The following is a 22732-nucleotide window of genomic DNA, read 5'->3' as shown; positions in this document are numbered from 1 at the left end:
CTGCCCAGACAACCCCACCAGCTCTCCTCCGTCAGACACACAGGTGAGGGGCAGACCCCGGTCCCCACCGTCACACTCCCAGATGCCAGGGAACGCACATCAGGATCTCCTGAGCAGTCTCGGCAAGCCTCACCTGCTTCTGGCCACCTAGCAGCAGGGATCCAGACCTGAGAGCAGAGCTGCCCGCGGTCCCCGGCCACACTGTGCAAAACACCCACACACCCCACCCAACGATGACTCCAGAATGGTGAGAAAGTTCCCTCAGACCTCGGCCATCTGTGGAGGGGATACTGGATACCGCCCCAGCTTCAGGCGGGGCTCCCTCTGCAGAAGGCTTCCCAGTAACCCACCGGGAGCGAAGCAGGCGGCATCGATCAGGACACTGACACACCATCACCTGGGCTTTTACTGCTGATTCTGTCATTTATATTCGAGGTGACAGCTGACGAAGGGGCAGGGAGTCAGGTCCATAAATACATGCTTCAGGCCAAAGGTGCGCCCTGCCTCCCCCCCTCCTGCTATTGCTGCACCAGAGACGGCTGTGTAGAACCGAGCATCACGCCTGACCAGGTGTGCAAGGGAGGCAGGCCCTCCCATTGAGAAGCCCTCATCACGCTGGTTTGCACAGGGGCCAACGACTACAAAATACACCTCACTCCAGCCAAAGGAAGCTTCAAACCATCCTTTTCTCTGAAAAGCGACATCTCCCACACACCATCCTTTTGGTTTGGCAGCCCTGGTAAAGGAGCTGGTTTTCTGCGATTCTGAACCAGAGATAAGCAAGAAAAAGCTTCCAGTGGGAAAGCATTTAACCAGAAGAGGCCAGATCCAGGGAAAGCTTTTCTTTTAGGATTTCCCAATCTTGGCTGCGCATCAGAATTAGTGGAGGAGCTTTAAGGGAATCTTGATGTTCGGATCATGCCCCAGACCAATCAGGCCAGACCCTCTGGAGGCAGAACCAGGCATCAGCATTTCTGTCGGCTTTTTGGGTAATTTCAATCCACCGGTTCAGATACTATTTGGCATTTTAAAATCTCTTCATAGTGAATGTGACCCACACCTGCATTATTACAGCTATGCATCTATTCACCTTCCAATTCTCTACACTGGAAATTATCCCCAGTTTGCCACTTTCCCATCTGGAAGGCAAACTCTTTTTCTGGTTAACCAGGTTGTGGATTAAGCAACAAATGGAAAGAAGCATCAAATTCTTCTCTTTTTTGCTGCTGAGTTGAATGAGAAAGGGCACATTCTTCCACTCCTCAGCCAGCTTCCTGTCAGAGACTTGATTGGTGGGTCCTGGACACTTTGATCTCTCTCAGATGGGAAGAAAGCCCGAGTAGAGAACCCTCATGACTCATCATGTTCATTAGGCCAAACTGACAGCCAGTGAGCATCACGAAATTCAACTCTAAGGCCCTTCTCAATGTGAAGCACCTGCGCAGTTTCTAAACCAGGTTCCAGCCAGTTGCCAGAGGACCACCAGCCCCTCAGTCACACGACGCAGGGTCCCTGAGCTAGGAGGAGGCTCCACGTGTGACTGCCTCCTCAGCCAACAGCAGCGCTTTATGTCTCACGTTTACGCCCAACAGAGAAAGAGAACAGGTCCTCGCCCCAGGGACCAGAGAAAGCAAAGGCAGAGGCGTAAACGGCTAAGTAAAGTTCCTTTTTTTGCTTTGAAAAATCAATCTAAAAAGTTAACCTATTTGGATACCAAATTCTATCTAAAGTAAAATCTCAACTATCTCCCTTTAAAAAAAAAAATTAGAACCATAGAAATGTTAAGAAGGAAATACGCCAAAACAGCAACAAGGGTTCCTCCTTGTGCTGAGATGACAATGAGTGATTCTCACCTCCAGCCTATTTTTTCCTACTTCACTCTACTTTTTAGAATGAGCATTATTACCTTTAAGATCAGAAAGCAAACATAACAAAGTTCCAAAAATTAATCAACTATTTAGAAGCTAAATCTAATCATCATTCATACACTCTAAAATTCGACCTTCTCCAATCACCTTCTCTGCTAATTCCAGCATTAGGATTCCACCCATAAAGTGTCTGTACCTCCATCCAAATATTTCAAGGGAAGATTTACTGATTTTCACACTAGATAATGGTGAACTATTCCAGTTTCAGAAACTCATCAAAAAGAGGATTTAGTCTACTAAATGTTCACATCTCTGAGGTAAAAACGTATACTGAATACCAGATATTTCTGGAGAAAAACCACTGCTTGTGTATCTCCCGTTACAGAAATCGATTTACGAGTGTCCCTCAGGCTCCACCTGATGTCACTGGTCTCAGGTGTTTTCAGCCCAGGCCCCTTCCCTGTGGGCATGGGGGTCCCAGACCTGGCAGCCTTCAAGCACAAGACAGGTCTCCTCAAGGGTCCTGACCCTGGGGGCCTTCTTTGTGTTCACTGAGTCTGGGCCGCTTTGGCTCCGGAGGACTGCCCTGAGGGTCTCCAGGCATCTCTGAAACATTAACACACACAGGTTGGCAAGTAAGTGAAGACTTCTTTAAGAGCAGATGTTTACAAAACAACTTTTGTGCCCAGACAAGGCAGTGAACTGCCCGTCGAGGTCGTATATGGAAATAAGGGGAAGGATCTATACCAGTGGTTCTCAACCAGGGGCCATTCCGCCTCCCAAGGGATAGTGGGCAATGTCTTTTGTTTTTTTGTTTTGTTTTGTTTTGAGGAAGATTAACCCTGAGCTAACTGCTGCCAATCCTCCTCGTTTTGCTGAGGAAGACTGGCCCTGAGCTAACATCCATACCCATCTTCCTTTACTTTATATGTGGGATGCCTACCACAGCATGGCTTGCCAAGCGGTGCCATGTCCACACCCAGGATCTGAACCAGCGAACCCCAGGCCGCCGAAGCGGAATGTATGTACTTAACCGCTTCAGCAGCGGGCCGGCCCATGGGCAATGTCTAGTGACTTTTGTTTTTTTAAAGATTGGCATCTGAGCTAACATCTGTTGCCCATCTTCTTCTGTTTTTTCTTCTTCTTCTTCTTCTTCTTCTTCTTCTTCTTCTCCCCAAAGCCCCCCGGTATATGGTTGTACATTCTAGTTGTAAGTGCCTCTGGTTGTGCTATTGAGTGACATTTTAGAATGTCAAGAGTGGGGAGGTACCAGCACCCAGATCCTACAATCACAGGACAGCTCCCACAACAAAGAATTTTCCAGCCCAGATTGTCAGCAGTGCTGAGGCTGAGAATTCTGACTATAGCATCTCCTGGACGCACCATCGACCTCACAGTGAGGGCTTCCACCGGAAGGTCGTCTCCCCACTGAGAACAGTAGGCACCCAGTGAGTTTAAATGACGGGTCTAGTAAGATGCATCCTTGCTCCCTCAGAACTCACTTAAAATTAGGTGGTGTGAATTTCCAAAGGAACAAAAGAGAAGATATTCCCTCTTTAATTACATTAAACCAATAACAGCATAACTTACCTGACTGAACTTCTTCTGTGGCAGAGGTGGAAATTATACTGTTTGGTACAGAATTCAGTGGAGTGTCTGTCTTTAAGGGTATTAAGTTTATTCTCCTTGATTAAAAAAAGAAGAAGAAAATGGGTACATGGCTCAATAGTGTCATAGGAATTGTTCATGTATACCAATTTCAAAACTAACCAAAGGAAATAGTTAAAATTTTCAGCTGATCATATCATGCAAGGCATTAAATATAATGTTGATGTGCCCACTTATGTAGTAACTAAGGATTATGTTCATGTACTACTTAAACTATCACATTTATAGTAGTCAACTTAGAACTTAACCAGTCATCCAAGAGTTTCAAAGCCCGTGTTTTGTTAATTACCAGTGGTATGCTGAACACCTGGCTGGATGCTGCATAGAAAAGGTCCTCAGACATTGTTTCTACTATGGACAGCTCCAAAACATAGATAATTCTTTTTTAAAATCACAGCCAACTTTCAACAACTATTATTTTTTCAAAAAAACGATTAAAACTGCAAGGAGCTTGCAAGAAATTAAGAGGGGAAAAACTTGAATGCCAAGAATATTTCAAAGAACAGCTTCACACTTGCTTCCCCCACCTAAAAACAAATAGGAAAATTAAAAAGAAAAAAAAAAAAAAAACCTTTGCTAGCCTGCGGAAAGAAATCAGAGACTCAAAAAGAGCCAAACACTACACCCAAGCCATGCTATGGATCTGCCGATGAAGTCAAGTGAACGCAACAGAAAACGTGAGAGACGACAGTGCCTCTATCATCTTCCGTCACCCCCACCCCAGGCCGCCTCCCAGTGTAGATTATCGGGAAGGTTAGAGGTGGAAGGACTCTGGAGAAGGCCTCATACAGAGTCGGAGGGGATAACTTCTCTCTCAGTTCCAAGGGAAAGGAAGCTGGAGGTTACTGCTGGGTGACAGGGGACTGTGTTAAGCAGTCCCGTCTGCAGCACCAGCAGGAACTCGGCCGTGTTAATGAGCAGACCGACGTGAACATGGAAGCACACAACTGGGGCATCACCTGGAGACTCTTGTTATCAGACCAGCCATACCACCACGAGCCAGTCTGCTGGACGGGACAAAACTTGCCTCAAGTACACCCTCCTTGGATTCCTACCTATTGTGAAGTGCTCATTACTCTTCCAGGCGAGAGAACACAGATAAAGACTGGGGACAAGCTTCCTGCCTTAAGGGCCTTTTAATCTAACAGGGGAAACAGAGGTATAAACCCAACACCAGCTACTGAATGTGATGTGTTTGTGACAGAGAAAAGGGCTGAAGGGACAGCCAAATGGGTCTTTCAGGAGGACTCCAGTGTCACCCAGGGGAGCAGAGGTCCAGGGCTTCCCGGAGGCAGGCAAAGGCACAGAGGCTCCAGGGTGGAGTATGTCTGGGAACCCGACTTTCAGAGTCGGGCTGGAGATTAAGGCACACAGAGTGAAGGAGAGTGAGCGGCCACAGTCCTGGGTGGCAGGCTGCAACCAGTCCATCCACGTGCCGTGGACACGAGTCTGGACCTTATCCGACAGGTAGGAGACGGGGACCCACAGAGGTCTCCAAGCAGGGCAGTGGCCCTCTCAGATTTGACGTTAAGAACTCTCTCTGGCGGCAGTACGAGTACCTGCTGGGTGGAATTTCACCTACGAAAGGTTGGGGGCGCTCAGTCCGCATTTTGTGTTCAATTGCAATAACAATTTCCTCTTCCATCAGAAGTCTTACCGGGGTGTGGTCTTGCTCCAGGCCTGCAGTGTGTTCAGAGTGACCCTCCGGGACGGGTGGGCTTTCACATTCTGACTGCTGGGCTGCAGGCTCTTCTCCTCTGAAGATCCTGGCAAGGAGCTTCTGGCACTGGGAGCAGTCCCAGGGGTGTCCTTGGCCGCTGTTGAGGCTGGAGACTGTTTCACCTGAGGGGGGGGTGTACCCGGACTGCTGGGGTCTTGGGTTCTGCTGGTGGGGGTTCCCTCTGCCAGCCTGGGTCCTGGCAAAGACCCCTGGGGTGTCTGGCTCTTAGTTTTCTTTGCTGTATCAGGAGTTCTCACGCTCAAAACTGGCTTCTCTTTCAAAGGTATTCCAAGTTCATCCTTCTCAAATGTCACGAATGAACAATAACCATCCGTGGAAGAAATGGCCAGGAAGGCCCCATCGCTGGACCTTTGTTCCCAAAATAGGAGAAAAAGTTAGAAACCTTACCAAAATCTACAGGCCACTCCTAACACTCTCATTACTAGTTAGAAAATGGAAATTCAAGCAAAATCACAAGCTTTGTTTGAAGGCAACAGTCAGGGAAAAAATTGTGACTCAGAAAGGTTTGTGCGAGCTCCTCACTCACTCTTTCCTTCCCCAGCCCACCTTCATCTTCGAAGGCACTGCAACATCTCTGCACTGTCGTCAAAGTCACCTGAATTAAGGTGAGATGATCTTTTTTTTCCCAAGGTAAAAAGAAAATTAAGAGAAAAAGAGCAAGAAGTAGATGGGGTGGGGGGGGGCCAGGCCTCGGCTGGAGCTCGAGCTGAGCCCAGCAGGCCGTGGAGTCTGAATGGGACCCGGGGCGCTGAGGACCTCATGCAGAAAGGCGAGTGCAAGGCAAGCCTCAGGATAGGCACGGTTCTGGGGCCCCTCCCTTTGTGAGCAGCAGGGGCTTCAGGTGTGGGCTTCCTCGTGGAGGGCCTGGCAAGATCCCAAATGACCAGGGAGCCCACGGGGCTGCCCTCAGTGTATGAGAATTAGACAAACCCCACAGGGCACAGTGCGCAGCATGAGCACCCACTGCCATTACAACAGGAAGCAGTGTCGCGGCAAATTAGAAGTGGTTTTCCTCCTCATGTTGATTCCCTTAAAAAAATTGGTAAATAAGGGCCAAAAAAGCCACCTGTAGTGATGACAGGCTCCCTGACCCAAGCGTCTCCTCCAGGGTAATGTGCATGGTGGCTCCCCCATCCCCCTTCCTCTGCCCCAGCCACTCACCAGGAAAGGTCACTCAGAGTGTGGTAATGTATATTAGACACATAACCAAAAGGGAACAGCTGCTGGGTGTCGTACAGGAGCACAGAGTCTTCGGATGCCACAGCAAACACCAAGCGGTAGGGCAGGCTCACCAGCTCCACACCTGCCTCCTGTGGGGGTCCGTCTGCATCTGGGGAACAGGGACAAAGAAAGGGAAGTGAAACAAGCGAAAACAGAGTTCCCAAAGGAAACAAATAAAAAATTCCCCCCAGAAGCCCTCTTCCATGGGACATCAATGACATAATTTTACTAAAGACTAGTTTGCTATCTGCTTTACAAAAGAATTCAGTTCTATTATTTTATATGTGAATAAAGCAGAAGCATGCATGAGCCAATGAGGACACAGTGTCATGATCCAAGAATCACAGGCACCTGAGGTCCCAAAAGAAGAGAAAAGAAAAGATGTGGGAAAGAGGAGAGTCAACCTGAGGGGTCGCTTTCTGATAAGGAAAAATAAGAGTCTCATGGAAACATTTTATCAAGAAGCATTTTAACACTCTTTCAAGTTAACTAAGGGGCCAGCCTGGCGGTGCAGTGGTTAAGTTTGCGTGCTCCGCTTCAGCGGGCCAGGGTTCACAGGTTCAGATCCCAGGTACGGACCTAGCACCACTTGTCAAGCCATGCCGTGGTGGTGTCCCACATAAAATAGAGGAAGACTGGCACAGATGTTAGCTCAGGGCCAAACTTCCTTACACACACAAAAACACTATATAGTCACAGCATCTTCACTCACATAAAGGATTAAACGTTAAAACAGCTTCTGCTTCAAGCCATGGAGTAACAGGTCTCAATTTACCCTCCCACCTGAAACTACTAAAATACCAGGCAAAACACATGAAACAACATTGTTTAAGACACTGACAATCAGGCAATGAAGGAAAGTGATCCCTGAGAGATGGGAAACAAACAAGGCAAATCCCACAGTTGCCTCCGCTCACTGCCTGGGGTTTCCAGGCCCAGCAAAGGTGGAGGGAGCCAGGCAGTGCCCAGCAGCCGCCCTGAGCTGAGAAGATGGAGCTGGGAGTCCAGGCAGGCCAGGGCAGCTGGGGCTCACGGGGTGGAGGAGCAGGGGCGGGAGAGCCACAGAGCCCTGTGGGGCCCTCGGAGTCTTCTGCTGGGCTCTCGGAGTCTTCTGCTGGGCTCTGGTCAGCACGAGCGTACGAGGAAATGACCCAAGGCCAGAGCAAGGACTACAGGAAAGAAAGAGCAGTCCCTGAAGCTCATGCATGGCCAGAAACAGTGTATGTCCCCACCAGCCAGGGTGGAAACCTCCCTGTTTCACGGGGTATCGATTAGGATCCTCAGAGGGCTCTGCCTCAGTCGTGGGGAAATCAGCCCCAATAAATGCTGCTGTGATTGCACCTAACAAAGCCCAACAACAAGACCCATCGGAAGCAAACGTTTCCAGGGCCAGCCCGGTGGCGCAGTGGTTAGGTTCGCACGTTCCACTTCAGTAGCCTGGGATTCACTGGTTCAGATGCTGGGTGTGGACATGGCACTGCTTGGCAAGCCATGCTGTGGCAGGCGTCCCACATATAAAGTAGAGGAAGATGGGCACGGATGTTAGCTCAGGACCAGTCTTCCTCAGCAAAAAGAGGACTGGCAGTAGTTAGCTCAGGGCTAATTTTCCTCAAAGAAAAAAAAAAAAGAAGCAAACGTTTCCAAAAAGCTTCACTGCATCCCAGAACAAAGCTCAAGAATATCTGTAAGAATAAAATATATCCAGCATCCACTAAGTAAAATTCACACTGTCTGACACCTAATAAAAAATTACCAGGCATGCAGAGGAGCAGGAAAATATGACCCACAGTGAGGAGAAAAAGAATCAAAACCAACCCTTTGTACACAAAGACATTAAAAGAGTTAGTATATGGGGTCGGCCCCGTGGCCGAGTGGTTAAGTTCTCGCGCTCCACTTCGGCAACCCAGGGTTTCGCTGGTTTGGATCCTGGGCGCGGACCTAGCATTGCTCATCAGGCCACGCTGAGGGGCGTCCCACATAGCACAACCAGAGGCACTCACAACTAGAATATATAACTATGTACTGGGAGAGTTGGGGAGAAAAAGGAGAAATAAAATCTTTAAAAAAAACTATTTCACATGCTCAAGCAGCAAGAGGAAAGATGGAGCATGTTAAATAGAGACATGGAATATGTAAGAAGGACCCAAACTGAACTTCTAGAGATGAAAACTACAACATCACAGACAGAAAATACACTGATGGCACCAAGGGCAGATTACACAAAGTAAACAGCATCAGTAAGATGGGAGGTACTTTCAAATGGCCTAAACATGTGTAGTTGGAGCCCCCGAAGAGGAGAGAGAGGGGGTGACAGAAAAAATGTTTGAAGAAATAATGGCTGAAATCTCCCAATTTGATGACTATAAGCTCATATATCTAAAAAGTTCAATGAACCCCAAACACAAGAAACGTGAAGAAAACTACCTCAAGGCACATCATAATCAGACTTGCTTAAAGTCACTGATAAAGGGAAAAATACTAAAAGCAGCCAGTGGAGAAAAAAAATTAAAAAACAAAAATCCAATTCATACGTTATTTTATGGCAAAAGAAATCGATAATGAATGACATTCAACCTGGTTTGGTAGAAAAACAATACTAGTACTTTTATTCCTGTAAAGTTGCTTTAAGCAAAGACAGTGTATTTCAGACAACGCAAAAAAACTGACACACAGTTTGGAGACGTCAGCCTTTGTTCCAGCTCTTAAGAGTAACTAAAATGAACCAAACCCACATACTCACCTTCCCCACAAGTCAAAATCCAAATCACCATCCCACCTGGTGACCTGCCCCAGAGAGAAAACATAGCACAGCCCCTGCGCTTCCAACGTACCTGTTTCCACCCCCGGCCTCAACTCAAAGTAGACGGGACAGCAGCGAACAGCAAGCGTCGCTTTTCCAGGACACGGAAGATGAGCAACAGGCCTGAAAGATTGACCATGGTTTTAGGAAGAGGCACTGTTACTCAACGAAAGCAAAAAGAAAGGGGAGACATTTCAAACAGGTCTTCAAGTGCATACCTTTTAAGATTTTTCCTGGAGAAAACATAAGTGGTATTCGTTACATTTTCACCAGACTCCACGCACCCAGCTGGGAAGGCAGAGGAAGGAAGGAGGAAGAGGAAGGGAAGACTGTTTCATTACACAGTTCACCAGCAAAAACCCAAGAGCAATCAAGTATTTGTAAAATATTTTCCCCGATAGATGTATTCCCTGGACAATGTTTTTGTGACGGAGGACAAACGCAAACATCCCGTCATAGTCTGGGCTCAGCCCTTACACCACTTCCAACCGTGTGTCATCTCACCTGAGGGGCTCGGCCGCCCCAGAGCCGCTTCCAGGCCTGGGCAGCAAGAACACAGAGCGGGGAGCCCTTGCTCCAGAAGCCCTCTGAGAGTCCAGCCAGCTGCTGCTGCTGAAGCCCTGTGAGGAGCTGCCGCAGCTCTCTCCCTGGATTCCGACCTCGGCTGCCACTCAAAGGCTGAGACTCGGGCCTCTTCCCATCTGCCTGATGGAGCCAGGAGGCTGCCAGGAGACCTAGCCCTCTGCTGAAATCTCCAGCCAACTGCAGAAGCGGACTTTGCTCTGGGGAGTGGCCCACATCTGACAGCTAGTCTACACTCACCCTGGGATGTACTTAAAGCAGGTCAGACCTCGTCCGAGAACGACTGTCAAACACAGCTGCTCTTGGAAACGTCTCCCTGCTTTATGTTAATATGTCTTCAGACACATACGCACATATATAATCTTACATGTGAGCACTTCATATCGACTGGGGAGGGCAGTCGACAGTATCAGTAGTCTTTCTTTTCTCTCCCCATCTCACCCCATCCTTCCATCCCCAAGTAATCCATTTGAACAAACCATGACGTCATTTCTGCATTTCCTCCCTGCTCACATAATCACTCAATGTGTTAAGACTCAATTGCACGTACACTCATATGGTGAGGTGTTTTTAGTCTGTTTTACAAAATGGGGTGTTATTTACACTTTTCCTTATTTTGCTTTTCTCAGTCAGTTACTCATGAAAGTTAACTTGCACAGCACTAACATTCTTTTTTTAGTAGCCGCCTAATATTCACTGGTATGAAAATACCATTTCATTCACCCAACCTCCGTTAATGAGTATTGTTTTGTTTTTGTCTTTTTACAACTACAAACAATGCTTGCAATAAACACCCTTACACGTATACTCTTACATACTATGTTTTCATTTCTTAAGGAACTGAGTCTCAGATGAGGAACAGATTGGCTGAAGGGTAGGTGCATTTAATGGTTAGCAGACTACTTTCCAAAAAGGCTCTCACAATTCTTATTCCCATAGCAACACCCACATTCCACATGCTCATCGGCAATAGATATTTTCACTTTTTTCCAGTCTGAAAAGAACAAAGAGATACCTAATTGTGCGTCACTTTAATTCGTATTTCCCTATTATTGAGTTTCTCAACCTTTCTCCATGTGTGCTGAACACGGAGATTTGTTCTTCTGTGAACTGCCCTTTTGTGCTCTTCACTCATTTTATTTCTTCTGGGTTTTTCTTTTCTTCTATTTTTTGTTCTTCTTGTCAATTTGGAAGAGTCATCGTATATGATATACATTAGTTTTCTGTCTCCTGTATCCTAAACATTATTTTCGAGTTCCATCATTTGTCTACTGATTTTACTTTCTGTATTTTTGCTATACAAAAGTTCTACAGCCAATTATAGTCAGATAGGGCTATCATTTAAGAGCTTCTGGGTCCCCATTCCTAGAATGTCCTCCTAGATTTTCTTGCAAGAGATTTACATTTTTACTTTTTATATTTAAGTACTGAATTCACCTGGGATTTATTTTTTATACATAAGTTAGGGGTCCAATTTAATTTTCTTCCACACAGCTGGACATCCCAGCACCATTCACTCAATAATCTATTTTTCCCACAGAAATACCACCCAGGTCATATACTAAATTCCCTTCTATCCCAGCATCTATTTCTGGATTCTCTGTTCTGGTCCACTAATCTATATGTTTATTCGTATACCAATACCATGTTGATTTGATTACAGTAGCACTCCAGTATCTTCTGACATCTAATCAGGCAAATGCCTGCTCAAGTATCACTCTTATTTTTCATACTTTTTTTGACTATTCTTCAGCATTTATTCTCCTAAACAAAGCTGAGACGTCATCAAGTTAAAAAAAAAAAAAAAACCTCTAGTGAGATTCTAATTGGAAATCAATTAGTATGTTAATTTTTAGAACATAAAATATCTTTCCATTTGTTCAGAACTTGTTTTATAACCTTCAATATGACCTTCTAGTCTTCTTCATAAAGGCTTTGTGCCTTTCTTATTAAATTTTTTCCCATGTAGTCCCATGTTTTATGGGTTTTGCACTATAATGAATGGAATCATTTTCTTTTTTATGTTTCTAAGTACTTATTATAGTGTAGAAGATAAAAGTTTTTATGTATTTCACAATATCCAGCCACCTATTAATTTTTTTTATTCTGATAGTACTTTTTAAATCTCTTGGATTTTCTAGAAACATAATCCTATCACAAAGTTTGCTCTCTTCTTTTCCAATCTTTGTAACTTCGTTTTCTCATTTTCCTGCACTTGTTAACCCCACAGAGAATAATAATGGTGATAGCAGGCACCCATCTGGTACCCGATTTTAAATGAAAACCTTTGGTAAACACACCTGGTGTGAGGAGCAGAGATCCATCAGGAGTAAAACTCAATCTACGAAAGAACGACTTCATGCTGTCATCATGAAACATCCGGTAACTTCTTGCCTGTGGTATACAAAGTTTAAACATTATTCCAAATCTTTACATTCACAATAAAGGCTTATCAATTCCTACATTCTTTTCTTTACACATTGTCATTTATTCCTGACATAATAAATGAAACTGAAGCATATTACAAATCAAATAATCCAAGACTGCGAGAGTAATCATTCATGAACTGATCACCCATTTTTTTAAGGAAAGATTTAAGTGTGTATGTGTATGTGTTTATGTATACATATATGTGTTTATGTGTTTCTACAATTAGTTAAAAAAAAAAAACCTGTGTAAGAACACACACGACACTGTCATCAGTGGTTTGTCTGGAGAATGAGCCTGGAAGAAAGCAGCAAGATGACTAGGAGCCCTCTGCTTGTTATCTGTGTGTATACATTTAGAATTTCCAACTGAATGAACACTTTTTAAAAAGAAACAGTCAGTTATTAAACTGGCAATCATATTATCTTTTCAAACAACATTTCTTGAACACTATGTGAAACCATTCACCGACACTTTATAAACATTAGGCATTTGATTCTAAAGAGCCCAAGGAACCACTACTCCTCCTACTGGAAGCATGTGGCGGCTCTGTGCTGGCCGGCTCGAGGGCCACACTGCCTCAGTCTGCAGCCCCAGGACTGGATTCACACCACGTCTGTCTTTTGTTCCAGTAACTGATTTGCTCCCTTTCACCTCAGTGGCTGCCTCAGTAGTCTTGATTCCTCTAGCACCAGGTCCTATTTTCATTAGCTAGTTCTTTCAAGGGTCAAAATCCTTCTTATTCCTGAATACCAGCCCAAAGCCTGGGTCCCTGCGGTCTGCTACCAGAGTTCTCTATCTACTTCCCAAGACGGTGGACTGCCTGTGGCCAGACAACCCCATGCTCAACTCCCCTGCCTTCCTGTGGCCTAGAGCTGGGATCCTCCCAGGTCGGTAGTGCTCGACCCTTGCTGCACCTCAGAATCCCAGAGGCCCTGCCTACCTCTAGCCAAGTGAATCATATCTCTGCGGGTAGGGCTCAGGTGACTGCACAGTGCAACTAGGGCTGGGAACCACTATCCTCCATGATCAGCTGTCCCCCAGCCCCCAGATGTCCCTGTTTCCAGACAGACCAGCCCTCCACAGTAACTGAGGCTTGACTGTCTGAGAGGAAGTCTTATTGTGGTTCTGGCGTGGGGTCCTGGAGACCAGTGATTTAGCTGCAAGACACGAAGGAGCTCATGACTTCCTAAGTATCAACTAAAGTCCTGCTAAAATGAAACGTCAAAATATGGTATACCTCTCCTTCAGCCCCTATTCCAGACAGCATCTTTGAAACATTAAAAGCCACACGCTTCTTCTGTGTGCTGTACACCCTCAGGATCCTAAATAAAGAAGAAAAGTCTGATTTCTCTCTTCTAGTAAATGAATTCTGTTTCACATAGAAACAATTTATTACCAACACTGAAGACTGTTTACATAATTGTCAGCCTGCAAAACTGTTTACCAATGACTTTCACACTTAACTGAGTAGTTATGACAGAAGCAAGTATTAATGACCTAGAGGATATCACTAATGAAGTGGAAAGCAGTCATCATTTCATTTGTCACAGAATGTTTCAACTTCCCAAGTAAGATGTACTTCAGGCCTGGACTGATTTTTCAGGTCTTGGACATTCAGCCCAGTGGCAATTTGTTTATTTTGTGTTAAATGGTCTCGCCCTGAAGAATTTACAAGAGTAAAGAAAACCCCAGCAGGTAAATTTGGTTGTTAGTAATTCGTATCATTCCCACTAGTTATCAGATTGTTTCCCTCCTAATTGCCTGATTAAAACAGGGATGGATATCAGAAAATAAATGACACCTGGCATATAACACAAGCATCTATGAAAAATAAACAGTAACTCTTCCATATTGCTTTCATTCCAGGGCCATCTGAAACTAAATTTGCTATAAGTAAAAGTAGTTGGGGGGGCAGCCCAGGGTTTCACCAGTTCAGATCCTGGGTGCGGACACGGCACCGCTCACCAAGCCATGCTGAGGTGGCATCCCACATAGCACAACCAGAGGCACTCATAGCTAGAATCTACAACTATGTACTGGGAGGCTTGGGGAAGAAGAAGGGGAAAAAAAATGATTGGCAACAGATGTTAGCTCAGGTGACAATCTTAGAAAAAAAGTAGGTGGATAAGTATTCAAAAGGACTATTTTGACTGATAAGTAATATGTCTGACACCTGATTTTTTTTTTCCAATTCTTTGTTCTAGGAATGCAATTAAATGCAATTATACCAGTAAACACAGCAATAAGACCTCCCTTCAAAAAGGACAAAATATTTTATTTCTATATTAACTTAAATGAAGTCATTAAAATCACTCTAATAGTAAACTATAATCAAAAAATGAAATAAATAGTCCAAGCCTACCACTAGGTACCTCTTCTTGCTTAAGTCATATTTATAAGAGACTTTTTCTTTAAAAGTTGCCCTTGAAATTCAAATGTAATTCAAAGCTCTTTCTGCTTTCATTCACCCATTCAATAAAGATTTACTAAGGGCTAACTTTGCGTGAGGCACTTGCCCTAATTAGCTTCCGACTTCTTATTACGTTGTAAGAATAACAGTAAAACAAAGGCTTTATATGAAAACAGGAACAGAAGAATCAAAGCTACACTATGGTTTATATTGGTTAAGTTGTGATAAAAATACCTCTACAGAAAATTTCAAGCAAACAGAGATGAAGACAACTCGCCAATTACAACGTACCTGTCACAGCTTAGGGTAGCAACATACTGACCCAAAGGATCCCAGGTTATGCCTTGCACATAACTTTTATGTTCGTTAAAAATTGAGATCTTTTGTCCTACAAATAAAGCACACAACAGCATTACAAAAACCTACTCAAGCACAAAGGGCATAAACTACAGTTTAAACACTATTCCCTTTCTACCATTCCACAATTCAGCAGGCGGTCAGTGAGACACTCTGTAGCTAACCCTGTGACAGGCTCTGGGGACAGAAAGATGACTTCACACAGTTCCCACTCCCCAGGAGCTCACAGCTTTGTGGGAGAGACGGACCCATGGACAGGCAAACACACTGCAACATGATATAGAGGAGATGGGCAGCGAACAAAGCCGGGGTGAGGGTCTGCAAGGAGATGAGCTCGGAGTTCAGTTCTCCAGGTCAGGCAGGATGAGGGTCAACGAAGGGGAGAAGAAGGTATTCTAAGCAAATCCACGGGGTAAAAGCTTGGGCACACGGAGCAATAAGTCACTGAGAACTGCTAACATGTAAGGTGCGAGTCCAAGGAGGGCAAGACAAAGAGGAAAGGTGGGATGTCACAGAGACCTTTGTGGACAAGGAAAAGGCTCTGTGTATTCAAGATGTGGGCTAAGAGGAACACACTTCAGCAAAATCCTAAGCTGGGAAGTGATCTGCATCATAAAGATGAAACTGAAGTTTCCAAAAGTGTACAGACCAGGTGAGAGATGAGGGCCTGGAACAGGGCAATGCTAACAGGGATGGAAAAGGAACTTTGAGGGAAATATTTGGAAGATGAAACCAGTAGCACAAACGATTACCTGGATAAACAGAGGAGGGAGTTAGGAAGCCTTGGCCATTTTTAAAAAAAACAAAATCCAAAACCCTCTTCTCTGCGAGTGGTCTACACTCACTCACTCATTCACTCTCCAACTGTCTCCCTTGCATTCACTCAACCTGCTGCATTCAGTCCCCACCCCCCACCAAAGCTGCCAGGGACCTGGAGACGGAAAACGGAACGCACAGGTGCCAGGCTAACGGTCCCGCCCTCTCTGCTCCACCTGACGTCCTTCAAACTCTCCTCGGGGAGTCTGCTAAGATTAAGGGGGCTGGGGTTAACAAGAGGGCTTACGGAGAGAGCTGTGGAGGTTTGGGGGAGCTACTGAGAGAACAGGAGGGGGGTCTCACCTCACAAGTGAAAGGGGATGGGGGACACTAAGACCCCACCCGAGGCTGGTGAGGACAATCTGTAGTGGCTCAGTCTGCAGGGTGGCGGGTGTTTAACCAGCTGGGCTCAGCCCGGGACCAGGAAACTAAAAGGGGCATTGTAACCCTGTCCCGGGTTGGGGTTTGTCTTGATGGGTAAGATGGAAGAAAAGGGTTCAAGGGAATTGACTAGGTTAATAAATGATCATCTTTGCGAGCAAGCTGGACAGAGGAAATAACAGAGGCCAGGAGGGGCTGACAGACCAGGAAACAGGGAGCTCAGGGAACCCGAGGGCTCTAGGAAGAAAAGGAGCAGGAAGTAAAGGTGGTGAGAGAACTGAAGGCGAAGGTTCTGGTGGGAGAGCGGGACACCTGACTTAAGATGTCACCGACAGAGCAGTTAAAACCACGGAAGTCTTCAAAGAAGCCCAGCTAAGAGAACTGTGGACCGACTGCCTGACAACTCTGGATTAGGCAAAAGTTCTTTTGAAAAAGGCTATCTTGAGGATTAGGACTCAAACGTTGGAGGAATTAAGGTGATGGGCACTAGAACATGTGAAATTCACAACACGTGAAATTCCTTAAATAAAAATTTACTGACTTTAGGGGTCAGCCCTGTGGCCGGGTGGTTCAAGTTCTGCAACTCCGCTTTGGCGGCCCATGGTTTGCAGGTTTAGATCCTGGGTGCAGACCTACTCCACTCATCAGCCATGCTGTGGAGACATTCCACATACAAATTAGAGGGAGACTGGCACAGATATTAGCTCAGGGCTGATCTTCCTCAAGCAAAAAACGAGGAGGACTGGCAATAGATGTTAGCTCAGGGAGAATCTTCCTCACCAAAAAAAAAAAAAAAAAATTATTGACTTTAAATAATTCTACCTATGTTACATATAATAAAAAAGAAAGCCTTCCCCCCCCCCCAAAAAAATGACAGATCCAGCATGTGACACTGACTTCCACACTCCCTGCCAAAACTGCTCCTTCCCCACCATGTCCCTAATCTCAGGAAATGGCACCAATATTCACCTGGTTATTAAAAAGCATGGCGTTATCACTAATGCATCATCATCCTATCAGCTTTTTCCTCAAATTATATCCTAACCAAACCCCTTCTCACCCCTTTCATCACTAGCACCACAGCCCAAGCCATTATCACTTCTCTCCTGAACTACTTCTATAGCACTAGCAGGTTCCCTCTCTTCTCTTGTGTTCTCCAAAGATAGACTTGCCATGTGCCACCCAAGGACATCTTTTTAAAACATAAATAAAATCAGGTTACTCCACCGCTCAAAACCCTTCAGCAGCATGCTGTCACACTTTGGATAGAATCCAAACCCTTTCCACAGGCTACATTAAACCTGTTTGCACATTCATCTGACATCCCACTAGAATGCAGCCACTTTGTTTCTGTATTTTACCACTGCCCGAAATAGAGCCCAGCACGCTGGCAATGTTCAAGGTGACTACAACTGGCTTCAGGGGGCACTGGATGGAGACTGTCCCAAGGAGGCAGAAATGATCCAGGACAATGGCCAGATCTGGGGTGGAGAGGAAGACAGTGACACTGGTCCTCTGTTTTGCTGAATGTCGGGACTGGTTAGAAAGAGCGTGAGAGATGAGGCAAGAGAGAGGGTGGTTAGGTGGGTGGCACAGAACTAGAAACAAGAGAGGCTTTTACAGAGAGAATGAAAAGTGGACTGGCGCAGCGCTGTGGCAGGAATGCCCCTCCACCTCCGGACTCCTGCCAGGGCACCTGGGGGTGGGAGAACCGGCAGCCTGCACGTGAGAGCAGAGGAGAGCAGGGGGTGAAGGAGAACACATCACGCTGGAGCAGAGGACTGCACGGCTGTTAGGCAACAGTCACCACTGGCTTTTGGCATTTCACTGCTATTTTTATACTGCTACAACTTCTCACACGTCTGCTCTCTCCCCAGCTAGAGAACAGGATCTCTAAAACCTGCAAAATGTCCCTGGCTTTCCTTCATCTCCTAAAATGGAAACTTGATCCTACCTACCCCATCAATGAACACGCAATGCTCCATTAACAATAATGACTTGCTAATCTCCCTGAGATCCTAAGCTCACGAAGGCAGGAATCAGACCTCGCCCCTCATGTCTGCATCCCCAGGATGTGAGACTCACCTTGCTTCAGCACCACTAACTCATGACACCACTGCTAAGCCTCATGCATTCTGGTTGGGGCCCTTAAAACTGAGCTGGATCCATGGCATATGAGGCTAATCTCTGACCTGTTGAGGCAACCACCTACTTTAGTTCACTAAAGGAACTCTTCTCGTTGCCTTTAAAGGTAAAGCAGGGGAGGTTTTTTAGACACAGAATATTCCTTCCCCCGATAACAACAAAAACGTATCAGCTACCTTTACTGACGTCCCATATGATGGCTGTGTTATCCACAGAGGCAGAAGCCATTAAATTCCCGTCAGTTGCCCAGCAAATATCATACACATCTTCCAAGTGGCCCCTAGAATCCAAAGAGGAAGAAGCGGAGAAGAAGCAATTCTTGTCTCAAGGAAGGAAAAACTATCAAAAATTTAAAGGCAAACTCAGGGACCTTACATTAGAATGGGATTCTAGAAATTTCCACCAGAACTTCATTAGCCATAATTATAATATACTATCTTCAAGGATATCTGCTTCTTTAAAAGTGATTCAGTTTTACTAAGAAAAATTTTATAGCAGAAACTAAGAAAATCCATTTCAATCATGTTTTTATCTTTTAAAACTAGTCTCTTATTTCTGTCTTGCGTAAGTAAAAGTTTTAAGTTAGATATAAAAGTCAAAATGCATATCAGTCAAATGCACTCAGATGGTAAAGATGAATCAGGGCCGTGGTCCCTCCCACATTACCTCAGGGTTTTTACGACAGTCCAGTTCTCCTTATTCAGCTGAGCCTCATCCTCATCCTGAAAACCTATCTGTTCTGGCTCCTTGTTATCATTCACCTTCCACAACAGAATGACAGCATCTGTGGAGCAATTCAATCAAAGATAAGCCAAGCTTTATTGCACACCTCTTCATTTCTGGAATTTTAGAGTATTAAAAAATATTTAGGTTGTTCAAATAGACACTATGGCCATGATGATTTACTTCTAAGAATTAGGACAGGAAAAGCAGGTTTGCCTTTGAAGTAAAACAAAATCAAACTCATACCAGATCAGAGCTATGCAAAAGTCACCTTAAACAGAAGGGTCTCAGGCTAGCAAAACGCCACCACAAAGCGACTGACTACATTCACAAATCTAGAGGCCTAACCTATAAATGGCTGAATGGAAAAAAAAAAAAAAAAACAACAAACAGCCACCAACGCGAGGGCTGGCAAATGGTTCCTAGCTGTGTAACCTTCAGCAAGTTACTTACCATCTTGAGGCCTCAGTCTCCTCCCCTGTGAAATGGGAATAATAACAGTATACCTCCCTCATAGGGTGGTTGTGAGGATGAAGTGAGTTAATATGCATAAAGCACTTATAACACAATGCCTGGCACATGGTAAGCCCCTAGATGTGTTAGCTATTATCATCACGGAAGTATCAGATGCCATAGCCTGACATCATCGAGCGTCTGAGTGCTCCATCCCCCCACACTGACTCCATGCCCACCACATAACCTACTGACCGTGACTCAGCTTCCCTTTCAGGAACACTCATCGGAGGAGACTGGATGAGCCGGCTGTATGGACACATGCGTTCTCATTCCAAGTTAACTGCGATCCTGGTTGTGTACCTTACTCAGGGAGCTTGGCTGAGATGAGACCAGCCCCGACAGATGGACAGTCTCCACGTGCTGACTAACAGCAGGTGTCTGGGCCTCCAAGGCCAAAGACTTTGCAAAATGACTGCTGCCCCATGCAACCTCACAGAAGACACTCTGCCAGCCTCCTCCAGGGGATGTTGCTACTACACACACACACACACACTCTCTCTCTCTCTCTCTCGACACCACGGCACCGAACTCAACCATGTCTCTTTTCCTCCTTCTAACAAAATCTGAGATTTCTGTTTTATTTTGTACCGATTTCTAGACTGTACTAATGTTAAAACATGGTGAAAAGATTTACTTTGTACAGTTTTACGCCATTCAAGCACAAGCAAAAAATATGAATCAATCCACTTCCACGGAACAAATATAATTTATAGCGCCACTTAGATGATACTCCCTAAGCCAACTAATTAATTAATTACACAGAGACAAGGAACGGACTGTGATCACTACAGAAACTAAACTAACAATCACACAAGGCCAGAACAGCTGCCTTGGGACTCTGACAGAATGGCAAGCACCTTCCTACTTGTTTCCAAACAGTCCAGTGGGAGCAAGCGGGAAAGGGGCCATTCTCAAACGGGTCTCAGTTTAAGCTTGCTGTCCTCTATCCGCTCACACTCGCCAGAATATTTTACTAAACTACCTAAATGGCAGATTCAGAGAGTCAAGCAACCTCTAAAATAAAAAAGCTATCCAGCTCAAATCTCACTATTTAACATGAGACACACAGGGATCTGGTTTCTAATGAATTCTGAAGTACAACAATACTCACCATCTCCTCCTGATGCTAAAATTTCCCCATTTGGAGAAAAACGCACCACATTGACCGCTTTGGTATGGCGAGCAAGATTGGACAAGAATTCCACAATGGCCTTTCCATCTGGTCCTTTTTCTACCTTCCAGATCTGTCGATAGCAAAACATTCATTCAGAGAAACACATAGTGAGCACCTACCATATTGTGCAAATTAAAACAACCCTACGCTTATTTTCAGGAAGAAAATTTAGTTCTTCCTTTGCAACGTAAAAGGAAGGGACTTCTATCTGAAACATAAACCAATAGTCCCATTGCCTGTTATCCTCCCTCCTTCTAGTGCATATTGTTCTCCAATAGGAACCTGGTTCAGGATTCCAAAATAACGGGCATCCAGTTACATCACCGTGTGGAACATTACCCAGCGAAGAAAGCCGCTCTCTTTTGCTTTCATTGATCACTCAAGGCCCTGAGAATTTATCCCTCTGGGCTAGATGAGGAAGTAGCTGGAATTTGTTGACATTCGTTTTAAATCAAAGAATGAAGAATGCTGATTCAATAGTGCTTGCCTGTGCCTTTCTGTCTCCGCCCCACTTACCCGAACAGTGGTGTCCACCCCTGCGGACGCCAGTCTGTGGATCCTCCCGGCCGTGCCATGCTGGAAGTCCAGGCTGTACACCGGCTCCTTGTTGTGCCAGGCTATTTCGCAAGTGATGACTTTCATCCTCCTGTGTCTTGAAGCGGCAAAAATAATTCCTCTGGCACTGTTTTCTCCCAAAGACAGAGGAAAGCTGAAAAATCGTTGGTAATGAAATGAATATTATAGCAGGAAAGGTTTATTGAACACTTATTCCGAGCCAGACACCCTGCTAACCATTAAAAGCACACGCTGTATCGGGAAAGGATGTTAATGCTGACCTCTAACAGTACACCTTGCAAGGTCCACCTAAAAGGCTTCGCTGAGCCGTGGCTGTTTATTCTCCTGCTACGTCCGGAAAAACAAAATGGAACACTCAAGGCAAGAGATCAAGGGGCCGGGCCAGCTGCCCGACTGCCTCCGGGGCGCCTGCCCCGGGCAAAGGGCCGCCTAGAGGAGGGGACTGCAGGAGGAGGGGGCTGCCTGGGGGAGGGGCCTGTAGGAAGAGGGGGCTGCGGCAGCCCCGGGGAAAAGGGGCTGTCTGGGGAAGGGGCGGCCTGGAGGAGGGGACTGCCCGGGGGAAGGGACTGCAGGAGGAGGGGACTGCAGGAGAGGGCAGCCCAGGGCAGAGGGCTGCAGGAGGAGAGGGCTGCTCGAGGGAGGGGGTTGCCAGGGGGAGGGGGCTGCTCCGGGGAGGAGGCCGCAGGGATTGGAGGCCGGGCCGCGGCGGACCCCCTCCTTCCCAGGGGCGGGGCTGCCCGGGGCAGGGGGCCGCCAGAAGGAGGAGACTGCCCGGGGGAGGGGACCCCCCCTTCCGAAGCCGCACGGGACGGGGCGCTCGGCCCGGAAAGCCGCGACCCGGCCTGGCGGGATGGAGGCCGCGCGGGGCCTGGGCCCGGACGGAGACCGGCCTCCTGAACGCGCGCTCCTCCAGAGCTCTCCCGGGCCCCCACGGCCCGCCCTCAGAGAGAGCCTCTCGCCTTAGCGGGGCCGGGAGACCCGGGGGCCGCCGGACCCAGCGCCGGGGAAGCCGTACCTGAAGGGACGCGGCAAGTCAGCGGCGCCGCCACCTCCCGCCGCCGTGCGCGCCGCTTCCCGCGCGCCGCAGGCCACGCCTCCGCGTGGGCGGGGCTCCGTGGACGCCCCACCTCCTCGTGGGCGGAGCCACAGGCCGCCCCGCCCCAGCCCGGAGGCAGTGGGTGGTGCAGCGCCACTGAGTCGTCAGAATCACTAATTCCCTGCTGGACCGACGCACGGGTGGAAGAATGGGTGAGTTCATCAATCCATTAGTTAAATCACGTTTTACCTTGTTGATTCATTCTTTTAGCAAATATTTACTGAGCAT

At 46.4% G+C, this 22732-nt stretch overlaps 1 protein-coding gene across 1 annotated transcript; it reads right to left on the bottom strand.

Annotated features, from left to right (window-relative positions):
* Positions 1 to 104: 104 nt before the first annotated feature.
* LOC124231260 (chromatin assembly factor 1 subunit B) lies at positions 105 to 22487 on the bottom strand. Its single transcript, XM_046647941.1, has 14 exons — positions 22424 to 22487; positions 21349 to 21541; positions 20770 to 20902; positions 19086 to 19203; positions 18596 to 18699; positions 15012 to 15108; positions 13548 to 13632; positions 12181 to 12274; positions 9517 to 9586; positions 9330 to 9421; positions 6439 to 6607; positions 5194 to 5625; positions 3459 to 3553; positions 105 to 2474 (listed from the first exon to the last, which is right to left on the bottom strand). The coding sequence occupies exons 2-14, from the start codon at positions 21472 to 21474 to the stop codon at positions 2383 to 2385; spliced, it is 1707 nt and encodes a 568-aa protein (XP_046503897.1). The 5' UTR covers positions 21475 to 21541; positions 22424 to 22487; the 3' UTR covers positions 105 to 2382.
* Between the last annotated feature and the right edge of the window lie 245 nt (positions 22488 to 22732).

The sequence above is a fragment of the Equus quagga genome, chromosome 21 (genome assembly GCF_021613505.1).
Source record: "Equus quagga isolate Etosha38 chromosome 21, UCLA_HA_Equagga_1.0, whole genome shotgun sequence".
In the NCBI taxonomy this organism is placed as follows: Eukaryota; Metazoa; Chordata; class Mammalia; order Perissodactyla; family Equidae; genus Equus; species Equus quagga.
This window is presented reverse-complemented; position numbering and strand designations above follow the sequence as displayed.

Coding starts and splice junctions, on each gene's coding strand:
- LOC124231260 (XM_046647941.1), bottom strand. CDS start 21,474: ATGAAAGTCATCACTTGCGAAATAGCCTGGCACAACAAGGAGCCGGTG. Junction 12,275..13,547: donor GAATAGGGGCTGAAGGAGAG/GTATACCATATT, acceptor TGTATACCACAG/GCAAGAAGTTACCGGATGTT. Junction 3,554..5,193: donor TGGAGCAAGACCACACCCCG/GTAAGACTTCTG, acceptor TTTTTAATCAAG/GAGAATAAACTTAATACCCT.